Source organism: Bidens hawaiensis, unplaced genomic scaffold (assembly GCF_021521415.1).
Source record: "Bidens hawaiensis isolate Kalapana, Puna unplaced genomic scaffold, B.hawaiensis_p1.1 tig00005823_1, whole genome shotgun sequence".
Lineage (NCBI taxonomy): Eukaryota > Viridiplantae > Streptophyta > Magnoliopsida > Asterales > Asteraceae > Bidens > Bidens hawaiensis.
The window spans coordinates 1401648-1421592 of record NW_027491384.1 but is presented as its reverse complement, the minus strand read 5'-3'; the positions used below and the strand labels follow the sequence as shown (position 1 = coordinate 1421592).

Genomic DNA, 19945 nt, shown 5'->3' with positions numbered 1-19945 from the left:
TCCTCCCTATGCGTTGCGGAGGCTTAGGAACTTTTTCGGCTGAGGATGTCTCTGCATATGTTTTTGTGGCTTCCAGGGCCCAGTCGTGGAAATTGCAGGACCACATCTTGCGAAGCACTGGAGTTATGGGGGTAGATACTGACTACTCCCTTGCACTTTGTAATATTGGAACAACTCTTCCGGACCTTGATCTAGGCGATTTTACTGATAAGGAGACCGCCCCCCAAGAAACCTCAACAAACCTTGGCGAGTGCTCTTTATGGTAAACACGTACATGATTTGGAGGAGCGATTCGATATGACTCCGAGACAAAATGCAGTTTTTGCTTATCTTAATGGGGCTCATGCCCAAGATTTTTTTACTGTTGTGCCCATTGAAGGTCTTGGACAACGGATGTCGGCAATTGAATACAGAGTCATCCTTAAATACCGGCTTATAATTCCTATTTTCCCTCCAGACGAATCATGCCCCATTTGTAAAAAAGCCTATTTGGATAAATTTGGTGAGCATGCCCTCCACTGTAAGGAATTTCCGGGGTTCAAGTATCGTCACGACTGGGTTAGAAATGTCCTATGGGATGTGCTTAGGCGTGCCGGGATCTCAGCCATAAAAGAGGCACCTGTAAACTTTCTGACTGATCCGAGAGAGGGAAGATCTACACTGCGTCCTGCGGATGTTCTTGTGTTTGGATGGGCAGGGGGTAAGCATGCATGTGTCGACCTCACTGGGGTGTCACCATTGGTGGGGCTGAGAGACAGTGGTTTCGTTCCGAGACAGGTGGTTTTGAGGGCGGAATATAGGAAGGTTGCTAAGCATGAGGCAGCATGTTTGGAGAATCAGCACGTGTTCATTCCATTTGCCTTCGACACATTTGGATCTCTAGCTCCTGAGGCGGTTCGCTTCTTAGAACGGGTGCAGAAGGTGGTCCACAGTGACTCGCAGAGCCCGAGGAACCAAGGATTTATATTTAGTAGAATAAGCTTTGCGATCCAAAAGGGGGATAGCGGCACAGCTTGTTGCTCGCTTACCTATTATCCAAATGTAGTTTTGTTTGTTAAATATTAATAAAAAGTTAAATGTTGTGGATATTAGATGTTTTCGGATATATCTTCTGATGGAGAACGAAAAGACGAAAGGTCTTAAACAACCGGCGAGATTGGATGACGAATACAAATCTTTTTGAGATGCCTGGGCTAAACCCGGCCAAAGGTTAGCAATTGTTTTCTCTTGTAAAGCCGTTCTCAAGTTCTCCTAATCTTAGCGTTTGTGAGTAGCTTCTTTCTTTACTTGATTTTTATAAACATTTTTGTTATCTTATTACAGTTTTAGAGTATTTTAAAAGTTATTTTGTATGCCTATTTGACGGCATATATTATTCACTTTGGATGCAAGTGGTTTATTGATGATTTCACAAAGCGGAAGGTGGTCTTAATTGAAGTTATTTGGTTTACTAGTAGTGACAATTTTACTTTTACAAGTTATTTGCCTTCTATGGCTTGTTTGGAGGGTAACTAAACCCACATCTAAGTTATGTGTTTTGATGAATATAGGTGTAAAGACGTTTGTTAAATTATTTTGAAATTCTTGTTGGACGATGGATTTCTAAATTATGATGAGAATAATTTTCTTGAATGTGAAAATGTGAATATTTAGTTTTTATTGGGTGGAAGGAGCATGCTTCAACTATAGCGAATGTCAAGCATTCAATAGAGTGGATGGCTTGCTCGTTAATAGTTAAGAACCCCCCACAAACCCATAACCAATTTTATACAACTTGCCAACCTAAGTAACATGTTTACAACTTGATTACCACCCACAAACCCGTCTACATAAATGGGTTTAACAGTTGACACCTTAACACGACGAGTTAACCCGTCAGCTGTAAACATGCCTAGTGGGTCCGAGACATACAACCTCCTACTCATCGATCGCTTGTGAAAGTTGATCAGGCAAAATATACACCATATTTTCAGCATAAAGAAACAAAAACAATCGTTTCCCTAAAATACAATAATTTCTCTCCCATTAAGTACACGAAAACGACCGACCATCAAATCTTGAAAATACACAACTTTATAAAACTCAAAAACACAAATCTTTACTTGAGACCACTCAACCGAACAGCCCGATCTCCTATTCTCTTATAATCTTAAACAAACCTTCCCCTGTGCAAGTTCAGCTTCCAATATTTAGACCTTGTCTTATTAAAACTAATCAACCGAGCAGATCACTAAATAAATTAGGATTCTGGCTTGTCGGGTTCACACCCATTTGCCTGACGAGTGCATCCTTGTCCAAAGCATCTTTCAAGTTCGGACCCTTGCTCAGTGATGCGGCATGGTTGCTTGGATTTGGTGCACTGTTCATGTTATCTTTCTGGTTCTGACCTGATGGCTCTGAATAAAGAGCCATAAGATCAGGACCACTGGAACTGGTTGTACCAGCATTACCATCTTGGCTCAAATCTAGAAGACCTTCCAGTTGTTTAAACGGGTCCGCAACGGAAGAGTAACTATTCACTGCACCGGTTGGTTCACCCAAATCAAGCAAGTCGGGTGGAGGCGACTGAACTGCTGTGGTCACGGTTGTGGGCTGCTGCACTTTATCTTCTCCGTGATTGGTGGTTCTTGAAGCCTTACTGTGAGCCACCGCACTACCAGACTGCTTCCTTTCAGGCTTGCCAGTTTTACCCCCAAACAGTGATGCAGCCAGCTTTTGCTTTTCTTCTGAAACATCAACCGCTGGCTGCCTCAGTTCACGTGATTTAGCTGTCACGTGATCCGATTGTGTTGCTCCGTTAACCGCGGTCGTACGCGAATCAAAGTTTGAGACGGATGAAGATGAAGAGGATGAGTAAGCGGGCTTACCCCACTTCTTTTGAACCCCATCGAGACGTAACCTCAGTTCATTCGAGCCTGAGCCCGAGCCCACATCAGGTCCTGAAGACAAGGTGGGTTGATAAGAAGACTCAGGTACGGATACAGGTACTAGCTCAGTAGGGTAAGTATCCGCTGGGGGTAGTTTAGTGGGAACCACGGGTTTTGGAACCTCATAAGCCTCGAACCTAAGAGAATGAGTTGGATGTTCATACGGGCTGCGGTTTGTAATGTTGCTAATATTTAAAGTTCCAGATCGTTCATTCTCGGAGATATACGGTTCAGCCCCCTGTTCTAATGCCGTCTGGACATAGTTATCAAGAAACGAAAGTGTTTTATCGATCTGCATGTAAACATTGGTAATATATTAAGCCATTGTGTTTGAAATTAGGGTTAATAGTTTAACACGCACAAAAGGTTACCTCAATATCTTCACAGCTTGCATCTAATGGCATTATATTCTCTATGGCATTGGCATCCAGATTGAGGATTGCTTGGAATTCATATGCACGTTGTTGGAGATCGGTTGAGTGAGATGCTGATAATTCCTCTAGCAATGATTGGCACTACAACAAGAAATGAAAACTCAACTTTCAAATAATTTGATTTGTATTTTGGAAAATTTTTAAAAACTACACATTTACTGACCTCCGGTAATAAACTCGTTTTTCTTCCGGCTGCTTTCTCAAAACAATATACTTTCATAAGTGCTGTCACTGCATATGCCTTCAAAATTTGCAGAGAACAGCAACTAATTATATGCCCAAAGAAAACAATATACGCTGTTTAGTAAATGCTTATTTGTTCATAAAGCTAGTAAACATACCTTAACAGCATCATCACCCGAATGTGCTTCTGCCACGTCACATAGCTTGCCACTAATGTAGGAAGCAGAATATTTACCATCTGCAGTTCCATATTCACCCAATACCCAACATATAACCTGTTGTCAAACTATTATATAAGATTTAAAAAGAAATAATGTATTCGCCACGTCCACATCAAAATGATCATGAAACGTAAACGTACCTGGAGAAATACAGATGGAAGTTTTGGATCATCAACTATTTTCAGGTAAGATTCCACCTGAAGCAAAAGAATATATCCCATATAACTATAAGCGAAATAAAAAATAAAGGGTGTCACATAATTTAGAAAATACATACAGCGGATGATCTCAACTGACTATCTGCTGCATCATCATCCTCTCCAAATCCCTCAGCAATCAGCCGCATCAAATTATGAGCCACTTTCGGGTTCACTAAATCCCCAGCATGCTGGAAAACTTTGTTCATAGTCTGTAAATCCAGAAAATAAAACTTTAAATTCATGAAAACAACTCTATGAAATTGTCATCTTAATATGTATGCATGTGTAAACCTGGATAAACCAGTGGTTGCTGGGAGCAAATTGCTCTGCAAGCTCCACACATCTTGATGCCGTTTCAGTTTTATAATGACTATCATTGATGCTAATCATGTAATCAATCATACGGTCTACTATCACTTCCACATTGGAGGATTTTGTCATTTTATAGAGCAATTCAAAAGTTTTCCTCTTTAAAGTGTCATCCGGATCCTGCAGCAACAAGTAATTAATCTTATGATTAATTTCATATATAACTTGAAGATTTTCATATATACTCAACCAAAACCAAAAATATCATATAAACTTTAATGACCATCTTACCCCCTTTCCATTATATATGTTTAAAGTTTAAACCCTATTTTCTATATGGATTTTGATCAACATCGACGACAAGCAAGCGAACTGAAGCGTCGTCTCTCTTTTAAAAAAACTTAACTTAAAGATGGGCATATATGCCATTTTAAAGTTTTAGAAAAATAAGACTAAAATGGCCATTTATATATTGTTATTACTGAATTGGTTATATTTGAGATTTTAACTATTTTGTAAGGGCATTTACGATACTATTAGTTTCGCATGGTTATATATACGATATTTTCCAAGTTTGTAGGGGTACATGAATTGCCCCTTAATCTTATTGACAAACTAGATAAACAAATATCTATTAATTTAACTGATTACTCACCTCTAGACAATCAATCACAGCAAGCTGATGTTGTTCAGCAATTTCTGGACTTATTCGTATCAATCGACCAAGAGCATCGATGCCCATGTACTTCAAATTATGACTGTCACTCTGAAATAAAAAAAATATTTTCATATAAGACTAGGTATATATTAAAGATAAAGAGACTAAATGTTTAGAGTTTAGGTGTTAAAGAGTATAGAAGTAATACAACACCTTGAGGAATTTGGCGATTGCATCAGCAGCTGATTCCAATAACTTGGGACTCGGTTGTATTGAAGAGATGCAACATATGCATTCAAAAATAATGGCATTTCCTATGTTACTAGCTGTGTCACTTTTCCTTAATATGTCCCCGATGACTGTATACATTTGCTCACTGGACTTTTTGTCGCCGCTACCAAGTAATGCCAAGATTTTTAGCAACTTAATCTGCATATTGAAAAGATATAATTATGATGACAATTGTTTTCAAAGAATCCATAATCAAAATTACATATAAATTTAATAGAATATAAATAATTACTTTAGAGGTTAGATCCTTACCTCTGCTTTTTTTTCTATAAAATTTAAGAAAACAGACGCAGAAAACTTATCGTGTAATCTCATGTATTACATGTGTGTGCACGAATTTATCTAAAAGGACTCTCTTTATAGCAGTGATGATAATTCATAATGAAAAGCGACCAACTTCATATATTGCACACACATGTAATAATTCGACTTTGAGCCCAAGCCAAGGGTTATAAAGAGACGATGATTTCAGCTTATTTTTTAAATGGTTTTATAGAGAAAGAAGTAGAATAACATGTGCAGAGAAAAGGGAGACTAATTGGATTGATTCTTGATAAACCAATGTTTGAATTCATACAAGTTGGAGCCAGCGGTGGAAAACAACGAGAAATGAAAGGAAACAGATTAAGAAATGAAAGATTCAAAGAATATCCTGTGAATATATTAGATATGAGAAATCTATTACTATTGCTTACTGTAAAAGGAATAGTAAGATGGTGATAGCAGGCACATGCAATTGAAGATGCGTGAACTTTAATTTGATTTTGATATAAATCCAGTAAGAAAAAGAAATCAGATATGCATTGCATGTATGTTTCCTACTATATTATGATAAGATGTCGATATCCTATGAAATGGGATGAAAATAAGGCATGGGAAGTGTTTAGATGATGGATTTAAAGTGAAAATCAAAGAAGTTTGCAATCTAACAAAAAAAATTAGGACACGCATTTCCTCTATTCGTCCTTCATAATTCATGCAATTACAAGCATACCTCTAATGTTGCATACAGTTCTAGTTATGCCCGGTAACTAACACTGGTAGCGGTATGATTGAGAAGCTTAATCCATAGACAAAAATACAATCTTGAATAGTGTCTTACTATGTATAGGGATATGTGTACGCGATAAGTAAATACTGAGAATCAAAAATTCTAAAAAGTTTAGAATACGGTAGTGAGGTTATAGATGAGTATGTTTATAAATCTAAGAAAATAAGTTATTGCATGATTAATATATTAAACATGATAGATTCTGATATATCTAATATCTCTTAAGATCCTTTTTACTTTTACCTATCGTGTCAAACATTGTGTCAAGTATCAGAAAAATAATTTATTCCTATTACATTCTCTCTCTCCTAGGAAGATATAAAGATAATTTTGTTTCTGTTTTAGCCATTGCTAACCCTTTTATGTTACAAAACCCAACTTTTCCTATTATGCATCCCCATTCTTGCATCCCTATGAATTCATGGTTACTAATTTAAGGATATGGTTGGTCTTGCTTTGGGTGAAGTTCACAACCATAAGAACCTTTGAAGAGCTGCACCACCAAAGCATCAATGTTTCTTGTGGATCCATTATCTCACAGGAACCAATAATAACAATAGCATATTACTTCTTAAACTGAATGTACTAAGATGAATACCAAACACAAGTGAGGAATAAATATTAGCACCAAGCAACATAATGAGCTGATTAAGCTCTAGTAATTCACATCTATCATTTTAAAAGGGCTTATATATTTCTAAAATGGTTGTTGCTAAGTTTTTTGTTGCTTATTAATGTTTTCCTATATAGAAAAAGAAAGAAAGCACATCTAGAAGCATTCCTAATAAAGATGCGCTCGAGCTTAAAGTTTAAGTCAGATAACTAAGCAGTAATGTCATCACTATATTTAGCAAATCATATAGCCAATCCAGTTTCCACCATAAATAAGGTTATTGTGGATCAAGCTTTGATCCTCCAAGAAGAAAATCAGAACATGAGAAACCGAAAGAACACATATAAAACCGAGACTCATATCTAGGAAACAACTGCGACATTTGATTTGACATGTAGTCCATAAAAATGTTCGGCTATTTGATCAGAAACCAAAGAAAACTTGTGGACAAATAACAAAGTCACTAATTATAATTTTTAAGTAATTACTAAAGGGCAACAAAAGAAGAATAGAACTGTTGTCATTGAAGAGAAAAAATAGTGCATCCCGTAGAGAATACCCCAAAAAGAAATGTTTCTTCTTTTAAGAATGAGGAATAGCATATTCTAACAATAGAGCTATAAAGTATCTACGCTTAGGACTACTTGAAGTGTATACCTGTATGAAAGGAGCAGGTGTCGAATGATAGTCGTAAGTTTTTGGCAATCTGCGCTCAGCAACTTGTTTGAGAATGTTCACAAAGCTTGCAACTAAATCTTTGTAAGGAGTTACATCTACTGCAATAAGATCATATAAAGGGCAAAGTGTAGCACCCATCACACCAGGATCATTATCAGAAAGTTTCTGCAAAAGAAAAGACGTACAAATCAAGAATCAGAAAATCTTGCTATCATCACAGTTCACAAAATGAACTTTCCATAGTAAGAATGCTTCCAGTACCCAAAAAGAATGATGAGACACGCAAAAAGACTTAACAGAGTGCATTTAATTGCACTGGTAGACGTCTATTGTAACTCAATACGTCATGCAAACAAATCAGCAAAAAGAAGCAGTTACGACAAATATGATCAATTTACAAATTCAGCCGTTAAAAATCATTTGTCGGTTATTTGAGTAGTTTAGTTATTCTAGGCTAAGTGTTCACCCTTAAACTCAATAAATAATAGTTTAACACTCGCAGAGCCAACATTTTTCAAAGCTAACTTTGTTTCGTATACACTCTTTATAAGCCAAGAATGCAGGATATCATGCATCTTTTCCCCTTTCAGACAAGACAAGCTTGATTCAGCTTTTTAGGTAAACCGACCCTAAAACGACAAGCTAAATAATAAATGCAATGCATTTAACAATAATACACCATTTTTCAAACACAAAATTCTGCCCCATTAGTTCGAAAGAGTCCCAAAGCAACCTTTTCATACCCAAAGCTATTCAAAAAACCATAGGACTACTTAAAACTGTATTTTTATAAAGTTGATCTCATGTCTGGCTGGCAGAAAGAAATCAGATTTTATATCTAACTAAGTAACCTTCTAACTCTTAACTGCAAACATCATACTCTGTACACTCCATAATGCATGAAATATTACATCTATACAAGTACAGTGTGTGCAGCATGTAAAGCCATAAAGCACCGACCTTTCGGAAATTCGTAACAAGATGTTGATTATGCGTTTAAGGGTTTCTTAACTAGACAGATAAAATATATCATAGACGCGCTTTTTAAGCCAAGTATACGTAGTATCATGTAAAGACTAAAGTGTTCAACTTTCCAACACAATTGATTCAGTTTTCAGGTGAACCGGCCCTAAAACGACAAGCTAACTAATAACGCAATGCATAACATACCATTTTAAACCCAAAACTCCGCCCTATTAGATCAAAAGAGTCCCAAAGCAATCTTAAAACTGTATTTTTAATCTATACAAGCAGAATGTGTCATGTGTGTATAACCAACCATAAAGCACCGACCTTCCTAAAATTCAAAACAAGATGATTCACAGACGCAGGCGACCGCTGATGAAAGCTATGCAACGCCATGACCGCCTTCTTCCTAACGGCTTCCTTCTGATGCCCCAACAGCTCCACCACCTGCTGAATCACAGCCGGCACAGTCTCCTCATTAATCAACTTACAGCACGCATTCAACGCGGCACACACGACCAAAAAGTTATCGGATTTCAAATCCTTCTGGATGGTATTGACAATCAGTATGATCAGATCATGATCCTCATTCAGAAACAGAGTGACCGCCAAATAGCCGGTCCGTTTGACCAGAAGCGAGTCGTCATGGGTCATTTTAACGGCGTGGATGTAGCCGAAGGAGGCGTCGTGGCCGAGCATCTCGATGTAGACGAGGCGGATGATGTACTCCTTCATTTTACGCTTGGGGATGTCTGGGTCGTTGATCCTGCGTTTGAGGGTTTCGATCTCGTTGAGGATGATCCGGTCTTCTTCGGATTTGGAGCGGGTTTCGCCGATGGACTTGACGAGATCAAGGAACTCTTTAGACTGGTTGAAGCCGCCCTGGGACCCCATGGCCAGCTCACGCCCGATGGTTTTTAGCTGCTCCAGGGTTGCAGTGTGTGCGTGAATTGGTTGAATTAGGGTTTTGGATTCTGAAGATTTGGGGGTTGTTATTGTTGTTTTAGTGAAGTGAATTGGAATTGGAATTGGAATTGGAATTGGGTGTTGGTGTTTGTTGTTGAATCTGGAGAGACACGTGGAAGGCACGTGGCTTGGGTTAGTTAGTGTGTCGTGTGTTTTATGATAGGGTGTTTGGATGAATGGGGTGTTTATTGATTTTGCATTAATGGGGATTGGGTGTTTGTTTATTTAGAGAGGGTTGGGGATCGATACAAAGTTATTGGTTGTTCGATTATGGGGTTTTAATGAAGTTTTATAATTTAATTGTGTGTAATGGGAGATTTAGAAATGAATGGGCAAGATCTCGTCTTTCTTTGTCTTTTCTGTTAACGATTTATTTGAAGCTTATAACTATGTGGGGCTGAATATCAAGGAAAACGAGGCATTCAAAGGCATCGTAATCATCGCTTGCTAGCGAATATGGAGGACCCTAAATGCTATGATTTTTGAAGGAAAAAAGACGAACATCGAAGATATCATTTGTGGTATTAGATCTTTAAGTTTTCTTTGATTCAAACTTAGATCTAATTATAAATTGATTAGTTGGTCATATTGATGCAAGTTTTCCTTGATGTAATTGTCTTTTCTTGTTTTATTTTGGCTCTCCTCCCGGTTGTGGAGAGTGCTTTTTGCTCCAGCTTTTATTTATAGAAGTTCATAGTTCAAAAATAAAAAGAAAGGAGCGAGCTTTGTAAAGAGTTGGAGCGTTGCATCAGTTGTTAAGTTTTTCAATTTATATTACAGGATTGGATCACTAATAAAAACTTACTTTAGGTTTGTGTTTTACCTTCTAAATTAGATATTTGTTTACTATGTTGAGGTTAACATATGTGTTTTTTGGATGCATATAATTTGACGATGTCATAAGTTAACAAGTTTTTTGCTTTTTAGATGATGCATTATTGCGGCCTATGATGAGCCACTAGATTTTCACCTATCCGTTGTTTTTATATCGTTATTTATAGTTATTGATTATGTCATTGATCACAGTTGCCTTCTATTCTATATTTTTTTTTGAGTGTCGACCTGTGAATCGGGAATCAACAAGCAACGAAATTCAACCGCTGACTAATAGAATTTTAAGGGTGTTGTTATAGGCAAACACACCTTTTAACAGTTACAAGCCCTCTTATTTATCAACGCCCCTTGCAATGTGACCATACAACGAGGTGGGACCCACAAAATCTATGAATAAATCTATGTTTTTTTGTTTGTGTTTCTTTATGTGGACACAAAGAAAACAAAATTCATATTGAGAAAAAACCATATATATGCCCCTTGTAACGAATTTTTTTGTGTCTTTAATGGGGCCATCTATAAGTCGGGTTTTAATATTTTCAGTGGTCGTTGCGCAGAACACATAATCCTCATCTTGACATCATATTGAGTTATCATATGCAATGCGATTGACTGCTAAAAAGCAAGATTTTATGACATAATGTCAAGGCCGAAAACCCTAAAAATATGTCATTTTTTAGAAACGTGTATAACGTGTAACGTAAATTAAAATGGCAAAAAGAAGGCTTGAGTCATACACATTCTTTTAAAGATTTTACAAGGTACATATAATTTGTATGCTAGATGAATATAATTAATTTATAAATAAATGAGTTCAAAGAATTATTATTATTATTATTATTATTATTATTATTATTATTATTATTATTATTATTATTATTATTATTGTCATCTAACATCACTTGTGATATGACGTTCATCGTCCCAGCTCGATCGTAATGATGAATATGAATGGTACATACAAGACAAAAGTAGGTATAAAACAATTTGTTGCAACGTTAACAACCCAAAAATTTTCGTTGCATTTGTCTGCATGCATTTAGATAAAGAATCAAATTATATGTGGGCATTAAATCAACCGAACTTGGTAATGAATAGTCAACACCACAACAACAAAATTTTAACAAGTTCTGTATCAACGTATGATCAATAAAAAAATGGATTAAAGAACTAAAGCAAGCTGATGATATAACGAACTTAGATACAAGAAAATGAGATTTGTAATGTTCCCACGAACTTCTAAGAGTACTACTAAAGTTTTGGATGGTACATGCCACTTTGTTAGATTGACATATTCTATAGGACGTGAGCTTGATATACCAACAGATTCGTAAGAAATTGGTGATGAAGTCCAGTTATTATGTCAATAGAAATGTTCAAGAAAACCTTTGATGAATAGTCAAAAGAGGGCAACAATTAGATTGAGAAAGCCAGGGGGTTTAATTAAGCCAACAAAAACCATGGTTGGCCGGTAAACTTTTTGCCAATAAAAAAAAAGAAAGAAAACTCATAGGCGTCTAAGTTTAAAACCACAAGACCAAGAAAGAACACACGATTTAAAACCACAAGTTAAGAAAGTAAGACTTTGACTGGTGTAACTTCCTGAAATATAATCGTTGTGTGATTTATGACATTCGGTTTTATCTTGAACGAAAAAAGAGCTTAAGATTGTTTCGAAACATGAATTTGGGTTACCACTTTAAATTACTTAGATGTTTATATGATAATTTCTAACTCATAAAACCCTAATTCCTTCATCCTGATTATAAGGTGTGTCGCTAAAAAGTTGTCGTATCAAACAAAATAAATTAGTGTCTTTCACAAAAGTATAACCGGATTAAAAGAAAATCGGGGTGCCAGCTTTAGCTAATCCACATCTATGTTTGGTTGGAAGTAATGGAATGAAGATGAAATGGAATGAGAGAAGGAATGGAATGAACAAGGGAATGAAATGGATAATTACCATTCTTTTGCCTTGTTTGGTTAACCTATGGGAATGAAATGGATAATTACCACTCCTTTGTCTTGTTTGGTTAACATATGGGAATGAAATGAATAATTGCTTTATGTTGTTTGGTATCCAAAATAAAATTGTATGAATGAAATAGAAATAATAAAAACATTCCTATCTCAAAATATATTTATATTTTTACAAAAAAAATAAAATTTTGCAATGGCGACGGTGGTAGCTCCGTCGACGAAAATGGTGGTGGTGGTGGCAGTGGTAGCATTAGTAGTGATGGCGATGGTAGGGTGGCGACGACGAAGGTGGTGGTCAGGTGGCGACAACGGAGGTGATGGTCAGGCAACGACAGTGGTGGTGGCGGTTATGGTCAGGTGGCGGTAGTAGCGCTGGTGGTAAGGTGGTAGTGGTGGCGGTGGCGACGGCGGCAGTGGCGGTCAGTGGTGGTGGTGGCGATGGTAGTGGTGGTGGTTGTTGTTAGGTGGTGTTGGTGTTGAGAAAATAGGGTGAGGGAGAAATTGAATGAAAAAAAAGAAGGGGTGGGAAGAAATGATTTTGATGTAATGGGATTTCATGTGTAATGAATGATTCCATTCCATTGAACAACCAAACACCACTTTCTCCTTTCTCACGTAATAAATCATTCCATTCCCCCTGTCATTTCTGCATACCAAACGCTACCTAAATATAAGATTCATACTGTTAGCTTCTTAGTTCTTAACATATGTACAATGTTAACATAACTCAACAACTTCTATCCGACAAAGTAAAGGATGTATAAAATTCCTTTTCTTTACATATTACATACTTGCATAATAGAATAATAATGTGCCACTTTCTTTAAAATAGAATGAAAAATACCTATATTGTCTCATCTAAAAAAGCATGAAATTGGTCTCAACTCTCAAACCAAAAGTAAAAATTCTCTTATCAAAGCAATAATATCCTGGACACACCAAAGATTAACTAACTTAAAATAAGGTAACCACTTTAACTTTGTCCCCTGAAAATGGCATCTTCATATACCTTCATTCCCTTACACACTTCAAAACCCTAGCTACTTTCATCATAAACAATACATTTCCCATATCCCACACTATGCATGCTACCCAATGCCAAAGCCACCATACGCCCTCGGTACCGAACGCCGCACCGGCTTTTTCACCTGGTGTTGCGCCTTCATCTGCGCCTTCGTCTTCATCATAATAATTGTCGTTGGGATAGTCGTCTTTGTCGGCTACCTAGCAATCCGCCCCAAAGTCCCACTCCTCTACGTCCATGCCGCTCGCCTAGACAGATTCGACTACAACCAAGCCGGAGTCCTAGCCGTTCGGTTAACAATCATCATGAGAGCCGAGAACCATAACGTGAGAGCACACGCAAGCTTCTACGACACAAAGTTGATACTCGATTACCACGGGCTGAGTATTGCGCAACTGGTGGCTGATCCTTTTGAAGTGCGCAAGAACACGTCGACCGAGTTGTACTACGTGGTGGAGTCGTCTCCGATCCCCTTGGATCCGCCCGAGCAGTACCTGACCGAGCAGTCGCTGGCGAACACCAAAAGGATGCCGTTTTTCTTGAAGGGGAATTCGCGGGCGAGGTGGAGGGTTGGGCCTTTAGGATCTGTGAAGTTTTGGTTGCATATTAATTGTCGTCTTCAGTTGCCGATTGATTATACCGCGGTGTATCCACACTGTAGCAGCAAGTCGCATTAAGAAATAATTAATTAAGATGAAGATGATCACACATATATGCAATATTATCTTGAATTAATCCTGGAGATGGTTCGTTTGTTTTTGTATAAAGTATATATATATATAAACACTGGTTCATAAAAAGATATATGTGATTGTTGAAAATGCATGCGATGAATATGAATAATTAATTTGATCTATACTTTGGTTCATGGGGATTGGGGGTGTTTTCTTATAATTTAGGAAAGGAATTGCTGGCTAGAATTAGCATACGAACTTTCTTTCTTTTATTTTGTTTTATTTTGACGATTGACAAATTTTTTTTAATCTTTGTCGTATATAAAACTTCAGTTCCCCTACAAATCCAAGTGTTTAAAAACTTGTCTTTAGTAAGGAACTTTTCTATACATGTTCGTCGTATAAAATTGTTTAACTGGAAATCAATACAAAGTCTTTGTTTTCAACTTAAAATAATATTTATTTGGGAGTTTCAAGTTTACTAAAGAAATAAATTGATAATATTTAAGAGTAAATTACACTTTTCCTTCGTTGGTATACCAGTCAGTAGTCTGACGTAATAATCATCCTCGTGATGTTGGGGGTTTGTGGAAGACTTGGAATAGTTGAGTGAATATGAGTTAATCACTCAAGGAACAAAAAAACATAGATATTTTTTGTCACACGTTTTTGCCATTCTAACAACATTAAGACTGATTGTAATGGGTATAGGGAGGAAGACGTCAACCGTCAAGGTGGCTCCATCGAAGTGGGGTGGTGGCGGCGCAGTGGGTAAGTGAAATGACTACGTACGGTAAAGGCGGCAGAAGAAGGGAAAGCACTATTGTCGCAATGTTAAAGGCGAGAGGGTGAGCGCAAGTCCCTAAGTAGGGACGTGGCAACTTGGTAGTGCCTACACTCAGTCTAATAAACCCCCTTTAGCTAGCTAGGACGGTATGCACGTAGTGAGGGGCACATGGTGTCTTCGGCCTGCTAGCAACATCATCTACACTCATGTGACCCTGCTAAAATTGTGCCTCTTTCGGAGTTTTTCCATGTCATTTTCAATTACGCAAGTGTTAGGTTATGTTTGGTTGAAAGAAATTGAATGAAGGAAGAATGGAATGGGAGAAGGAATGGAATGGGAGAAGGAATGAAATGAATCATTACCGTTCTTTTGTCTTGTTTGGTTAACATATGTGAATGAAATAAATAATTATTTTATGTTGTTTGGTATCCGAAAAAATTTTTAGGAATGAAATAGAAATAAAGGATATTGGTTTTTAATACTCTCAACTTTCTCTCATTGGTACATAACACTCCCAACTTTTGATTTGTCCCCTACCACTCTCAACTTTCACCATATTTTCTTATACCACTCCCCGTCTAAAGGAACACTAACCTCGTTAATGTTTTGGACTAAAAATGTCATTCAAATTAGTTAAGGGGGTAAAACATAAATTATTTTTGTAACACACCGTTACTCTCTCATATCTCTCTCTCTCTCTCTCTCTCTCTCTCTCTTCTACACTCTGCAATCCCACCACCACTATCAACAACCCACCACCTTCACTTTTAATTTACCGTCATCGACCACCATAACCGCCACCGCTAACACTCTCCACCATTATCAACACCATCATTGTAACCATCACCCTCATCATCTATAACGAAATGCACCTCAAATTAACGCATCAGTTGAACTTGAATCACACCTTAATATAATCAAATCAAATCAAAGGCGATGGACCAAATCACATCTTAATCAGACCAAATCGAACCTGAATTAGGGTTGCCGGTAACTCTATATCATGTTTCCGAATGACGTTTTTCTTTTCCAGCGATGGTTGTTGATGTAGCCGAACGATGGTTCCCCACTGTCAGCATCACCCTCCACCACTATCACTGCATCCACCTTTAAAAACTAGCACCGCCATTGTCAGATCTGTAAACTTAATCCAAGAACCTGTCTCAGATTTGTTTGAGGTTAGGATTCCGATGGGGCCTGGTGGCAGCGGTTTGATTTCCGGCGAAAGTAAATGTGGAGGTGGTGGGTTCCGATGGGCCTAGCGGCAACGGTTTGATTTACGCCATTGTTAGATCTGTGTCTTGATGTTTGTTTTTTTTGTGGAGAGGGGAGGTTAATTTTCGTGGAGAGATTAATTTCTGACAACGGTGGTCGATGACGGAAAATTAAAGGTGGAGGTGGTGGGTTGTTGATGGTGGTGGTGGGATTGCATAGTGTAGAACAGAGAGAGATTGAGTGTGTGTGTGTTTATATAAATAAAAATTTTGTTTTACCCCCTCACTAACTTGAATAACACTTTTAGTCCAAAATATTAACGAGGTTAGTGTTCCTTTAGACGGGGAGTGGTATAAGAAAATATGGTGAAAGTTGGGAGTGGTAGGCGACAAATCGAAAGTTGGGAGTGTTATCTACCAATAAGGGAAAATTGGGAGTATTAAAAACCAATATCCCTAGAAATATTGGTTTGGTATATTTGAATAATTATTTTATGTTGTTTGGTATCCTAAAATATATATTTTTTTACAAAAAAAAATAAAAAAAAAATAACTGAAATGGCGACGGTGGTGGTAGCTCTGGATATGAAAATGGTGGTGGCGGTGGCGATGGTGGTGGTGGTGGCGGTCAGGCGGCGGGGTGGTGGTCAAGCGATGGTATCATTAGTAGTGATGGCGATGGTAGGGTGGTATTGACGGTGGTGGTGGCCAGGCAGTGATAGTGGTGGTGGCAGTTATGGTCTGGTGGCGACGGTGACAATGGTTGTTGTGGTTATGGCTACGATGGTGACGGTGGTAGCTTTGGTGGTAAGGTGGTGGTGGTGGAGGTGGTGATGGCGACGGTGGTGATGGTGGTGACCGTGGCGGTGGTGGTCAGATAATGGTGGTGGCTATGGTAGTGGTGATGGTGGTTGTTGTAAGATGATGATGTTGTTGAGAAAGTAGGTTGAATGAGGAATGGAATAAAAAAAAGGGGATGGGAAGGAATGATTTTGATAGAATGGGATTCCATGTGTAATGGATGATTTCATTCCATTGTGCAACCAAACACCTCTTATTTTATTCTCGCATAATCAATCATTTCATTCCGCCTGTCATTACTAGATAACAAACGCTACCTTATAATTTTGACTCTTAAGAACTACTTGATTTGGAATATCTAAAGTTATTTTTAAAAACTTAATTTCCCTACTATAAATATCAAATCCCTTTATTTATTTACACTATTCTCAAATCATTCTTTTTCATATTTTATATCATATTTTATTCAATAGATATATTACCATTTCCATTAAGTTCATCAAGTTTCAACGAAGAGTTTGATGCAAACGTCCGTGTCTTTCAATTACTCACTAGAATTGTTCAAGCATTGTTACAAGACACCACAAGATCAAGGGTTCATGTGTCTAGAAATCATTAAGCCGCGCATGCTGCAAGATTATCTTACTGAGGATCAATATATTGTGATGAGATTTTAGGAGACGCTTTTGGATTTAAAGAGAACTATTCTTTTGAATAGTTGGTAATATGAAGACCGACACTTATTTTGTTTTCCCAACCGATTGGCATGCTAGATGGAAGAAGAGTTTTACGGCGTTGCTAGGTGCACGTCGACAATGTGGCAACTAGCATAGGGACTTCTCCATATGCAAATGAGGAGTATTTGAAATTGTCAAAAAGAAGCTCACGTGAAATTCTTAAGTACTTTTGCCCAGACTAACTTCGAGCAACATACAACTTTTGTAAGTCGCACATGAAATCAAACATTTATTTCATGGAATGCTAGGTATCATTGATTGTACACATTGGGCTTAGAAAAATTACCTAACCGTATGCCAAGGTTAGAACATGAGAGGCCACCACGAACAATTGACAATTATGCTTGAAGCAATAGCCTTTCGAGACTTATGAATTTGGCATGCATTCTTTAGTGTTGCTAGTTCCAACAACGACCTCAACATATTATATCAATTATCCTTATGGTTTTTTTCACATGCTATACGTGTAAAATTTAACTTAACATACTAGATTTTTAATTTAATTTATTTTTATGTTATTGTAACCTTTTACTTTGACATTAATAATTTATTTTATTAAGTAAGACAAATATGAAATATCTTTTGAAATTATATTAAACAAAAGTAAATTGACAAAAATTTTCTTGCGCTTTAGTCATTTTTTATGAATCATGTTTCTTTTTTTTTCTTTTTTTTCCTAATTGGAATCTTCACGTTTCCAAAGTCTAGTCAATTTCACGCAAATCAATAACTCTGTCTATTTTCAACGTTAACTTAGGGGCATTTATATCTTTTAACCTAAATTAGATAAAAAAAAATCAAAGATCCATTCACTCTACTTATAATAATATGTAACCGAAAATCTCCTCTCTCTCTCTCTCTCTCACTTCCAGCGAATTGCCCCTTTAACCATCTCGGATGCATCAGATCGTCTTATCCGCGCGTGGGATGCGATGGAGGAGGGAGAGATCGATGGTGTGGTGGTGGGGTTTCACCGATGGTTAATGTTAGGCTTATTTTATTTAAGAAACAAACAAAATAATATATAAACCAAAAAAGACAAATATAACCCTCATTCAACTGTGGAAAAATAAAAGGTGTTAGCAATTTTGACAAAATTAGCAACAACTATAAAGCCTGAAGGATGCCTGGAGGGTCCGATTGCAAATAATAATAATAATAATAAAATAAAACTTAATGACGAAAATCACAAAAGTAACTAAACCTCAGGAACAATTTTAACAGTTTATTATTTAAAAATAAACTAAAGTTGATGCATGTGCGGAAAATTGGAGACCAGTCCCTCATAAAATTTGAGGAATTGGAATGTTTTAACGGAATTGCAAATTGAAGGAATTGAAATGAAATCTAATGAAAAATTGTTTTGTGTTTGGTTTATAAATTTGTGAATGGAATTGAAATGTAAATGTGTGTAATTGACAAAACTACCATTGAAGAACCCACATCATTTAGACACTTAAATTTGGTTTCATTGCAGTTATCCCCTTCATTGTTTATGAAGAAACATGGTTTCAACCCCGCCCGCCCGGGTCGAATGGATGTTCTCTGATTTGGAACACGAATGAAGCCACACCTCGATCTTCTTCTCCGGTTGCTCGAGACATGCCATGAAAAAAGGGGGGAGTGGAGGTGACTGCTAAGAGTTTCCTCTTTTTTATAGACACAAAAATGTGATGGAGGCCAAGAGTCACTTAAATGAGAGGTGAAGACCCTTTATATAGAGGACTCCGTGGCTACCATCATGAAACCCTAACCTTAGTGGGCCAAGCCCACTTAGAGGTTACCTCCACAACCCCTGGCCTATAACAAATATAATACGTAATGCAATGAGTAAAGGTCATACCGAAGGTATAGGGCCCTACCTCTACAAGTCCCCCATTCCAGTGTTGATCCAAGGCGTGCAAGCGTTTAGGTGGAGCTCTGGACTTACTAGGAGTGCTTGGTAGTGAAGATTAACTGGTTTTCTGACCTAGTGCTTCCCAAATGTATCTTTTATATGTATGTCTACTAGCCTTCGGGTTTTAAGAGGTTTATTGTGATATTCGTCAATTTCGGGTCCGATTTGTATTCGTTTTGTAATCGTTTATTATGTAAACCGACCCGTTTTGTAAACCGAAGCTTATGATATAATTAAAATAATGGATTTTATATTACAATATTGTTTTACACTTGTTGGGGCTCAAAAACATCCTTTTCGGTCCTTAAAACGCCTTAAAAACGCTTAAAACGAACTTCATGGGCCAAATTGTCATTTTTCAAAGTTTGAAATTTCCTGGTCACCCACCCCATCGCGCCACGACAGAGACATCAGACCAGACCTGCAGATGAGTACTCTCTACTCGATTCCATCAACCTCTTAGTCTTCCCTTTTCCTTTTCAGGAACACCGGTATACCTA

The 19945-nt window shown here is 37.4% G+C and overlaps 2 protein-coding genes across 2 annotated transcripts; one reads left to right on the top strand and one right to left on the bottom strand.

Annotated features, from left to right (window-relative positions):
* Positions 1–1904: 1904 nt before the first annotated feature.
* On the bottom strand, positions 1905–9553 carry LOC143630798 (AP-4 complex subunit epsilon-like). The gene is made up of 11 exons (XM_077099712.1): positions 8859–9553; positions 7545–7730; positions 5146–5361; positions 4930–5040; positions 4257–4454; positions 4043–4174; positions 3906–3962; positions 3703–3819; positions 3525–3602; positions 3299–3442; positions 1905–3219 (listed from the first exon to the last, which is right to left on the bottom strand). Exons 1-11 carry the CDS (start codon positions 9423–9425, stop codon positions 2215–2217), a joined length of 2811 nt encoding a protein of 936 aa, XP_076955827.1. The 5' UTR covers positions 9426–9553; the 3' UTR covers positions 1905–2214.
* Positions 9554–13280: 3727 nt separating this feature from the next.
* LOC143630780 (uncharacterized) lies at positions 13281–14012 on the top strand. The gene has a single exon (XM_077099695.1). It carries the CDS (start codon positions 13407–13409, stop codon positions 14010–14012), a length of 606 nt encoding a protein of 201 aa, XP_076955810.1. The 5' UTR covers positions 13281–13406.
* Positions 14013–19945: the final 5933 nt, after the last annotated feature.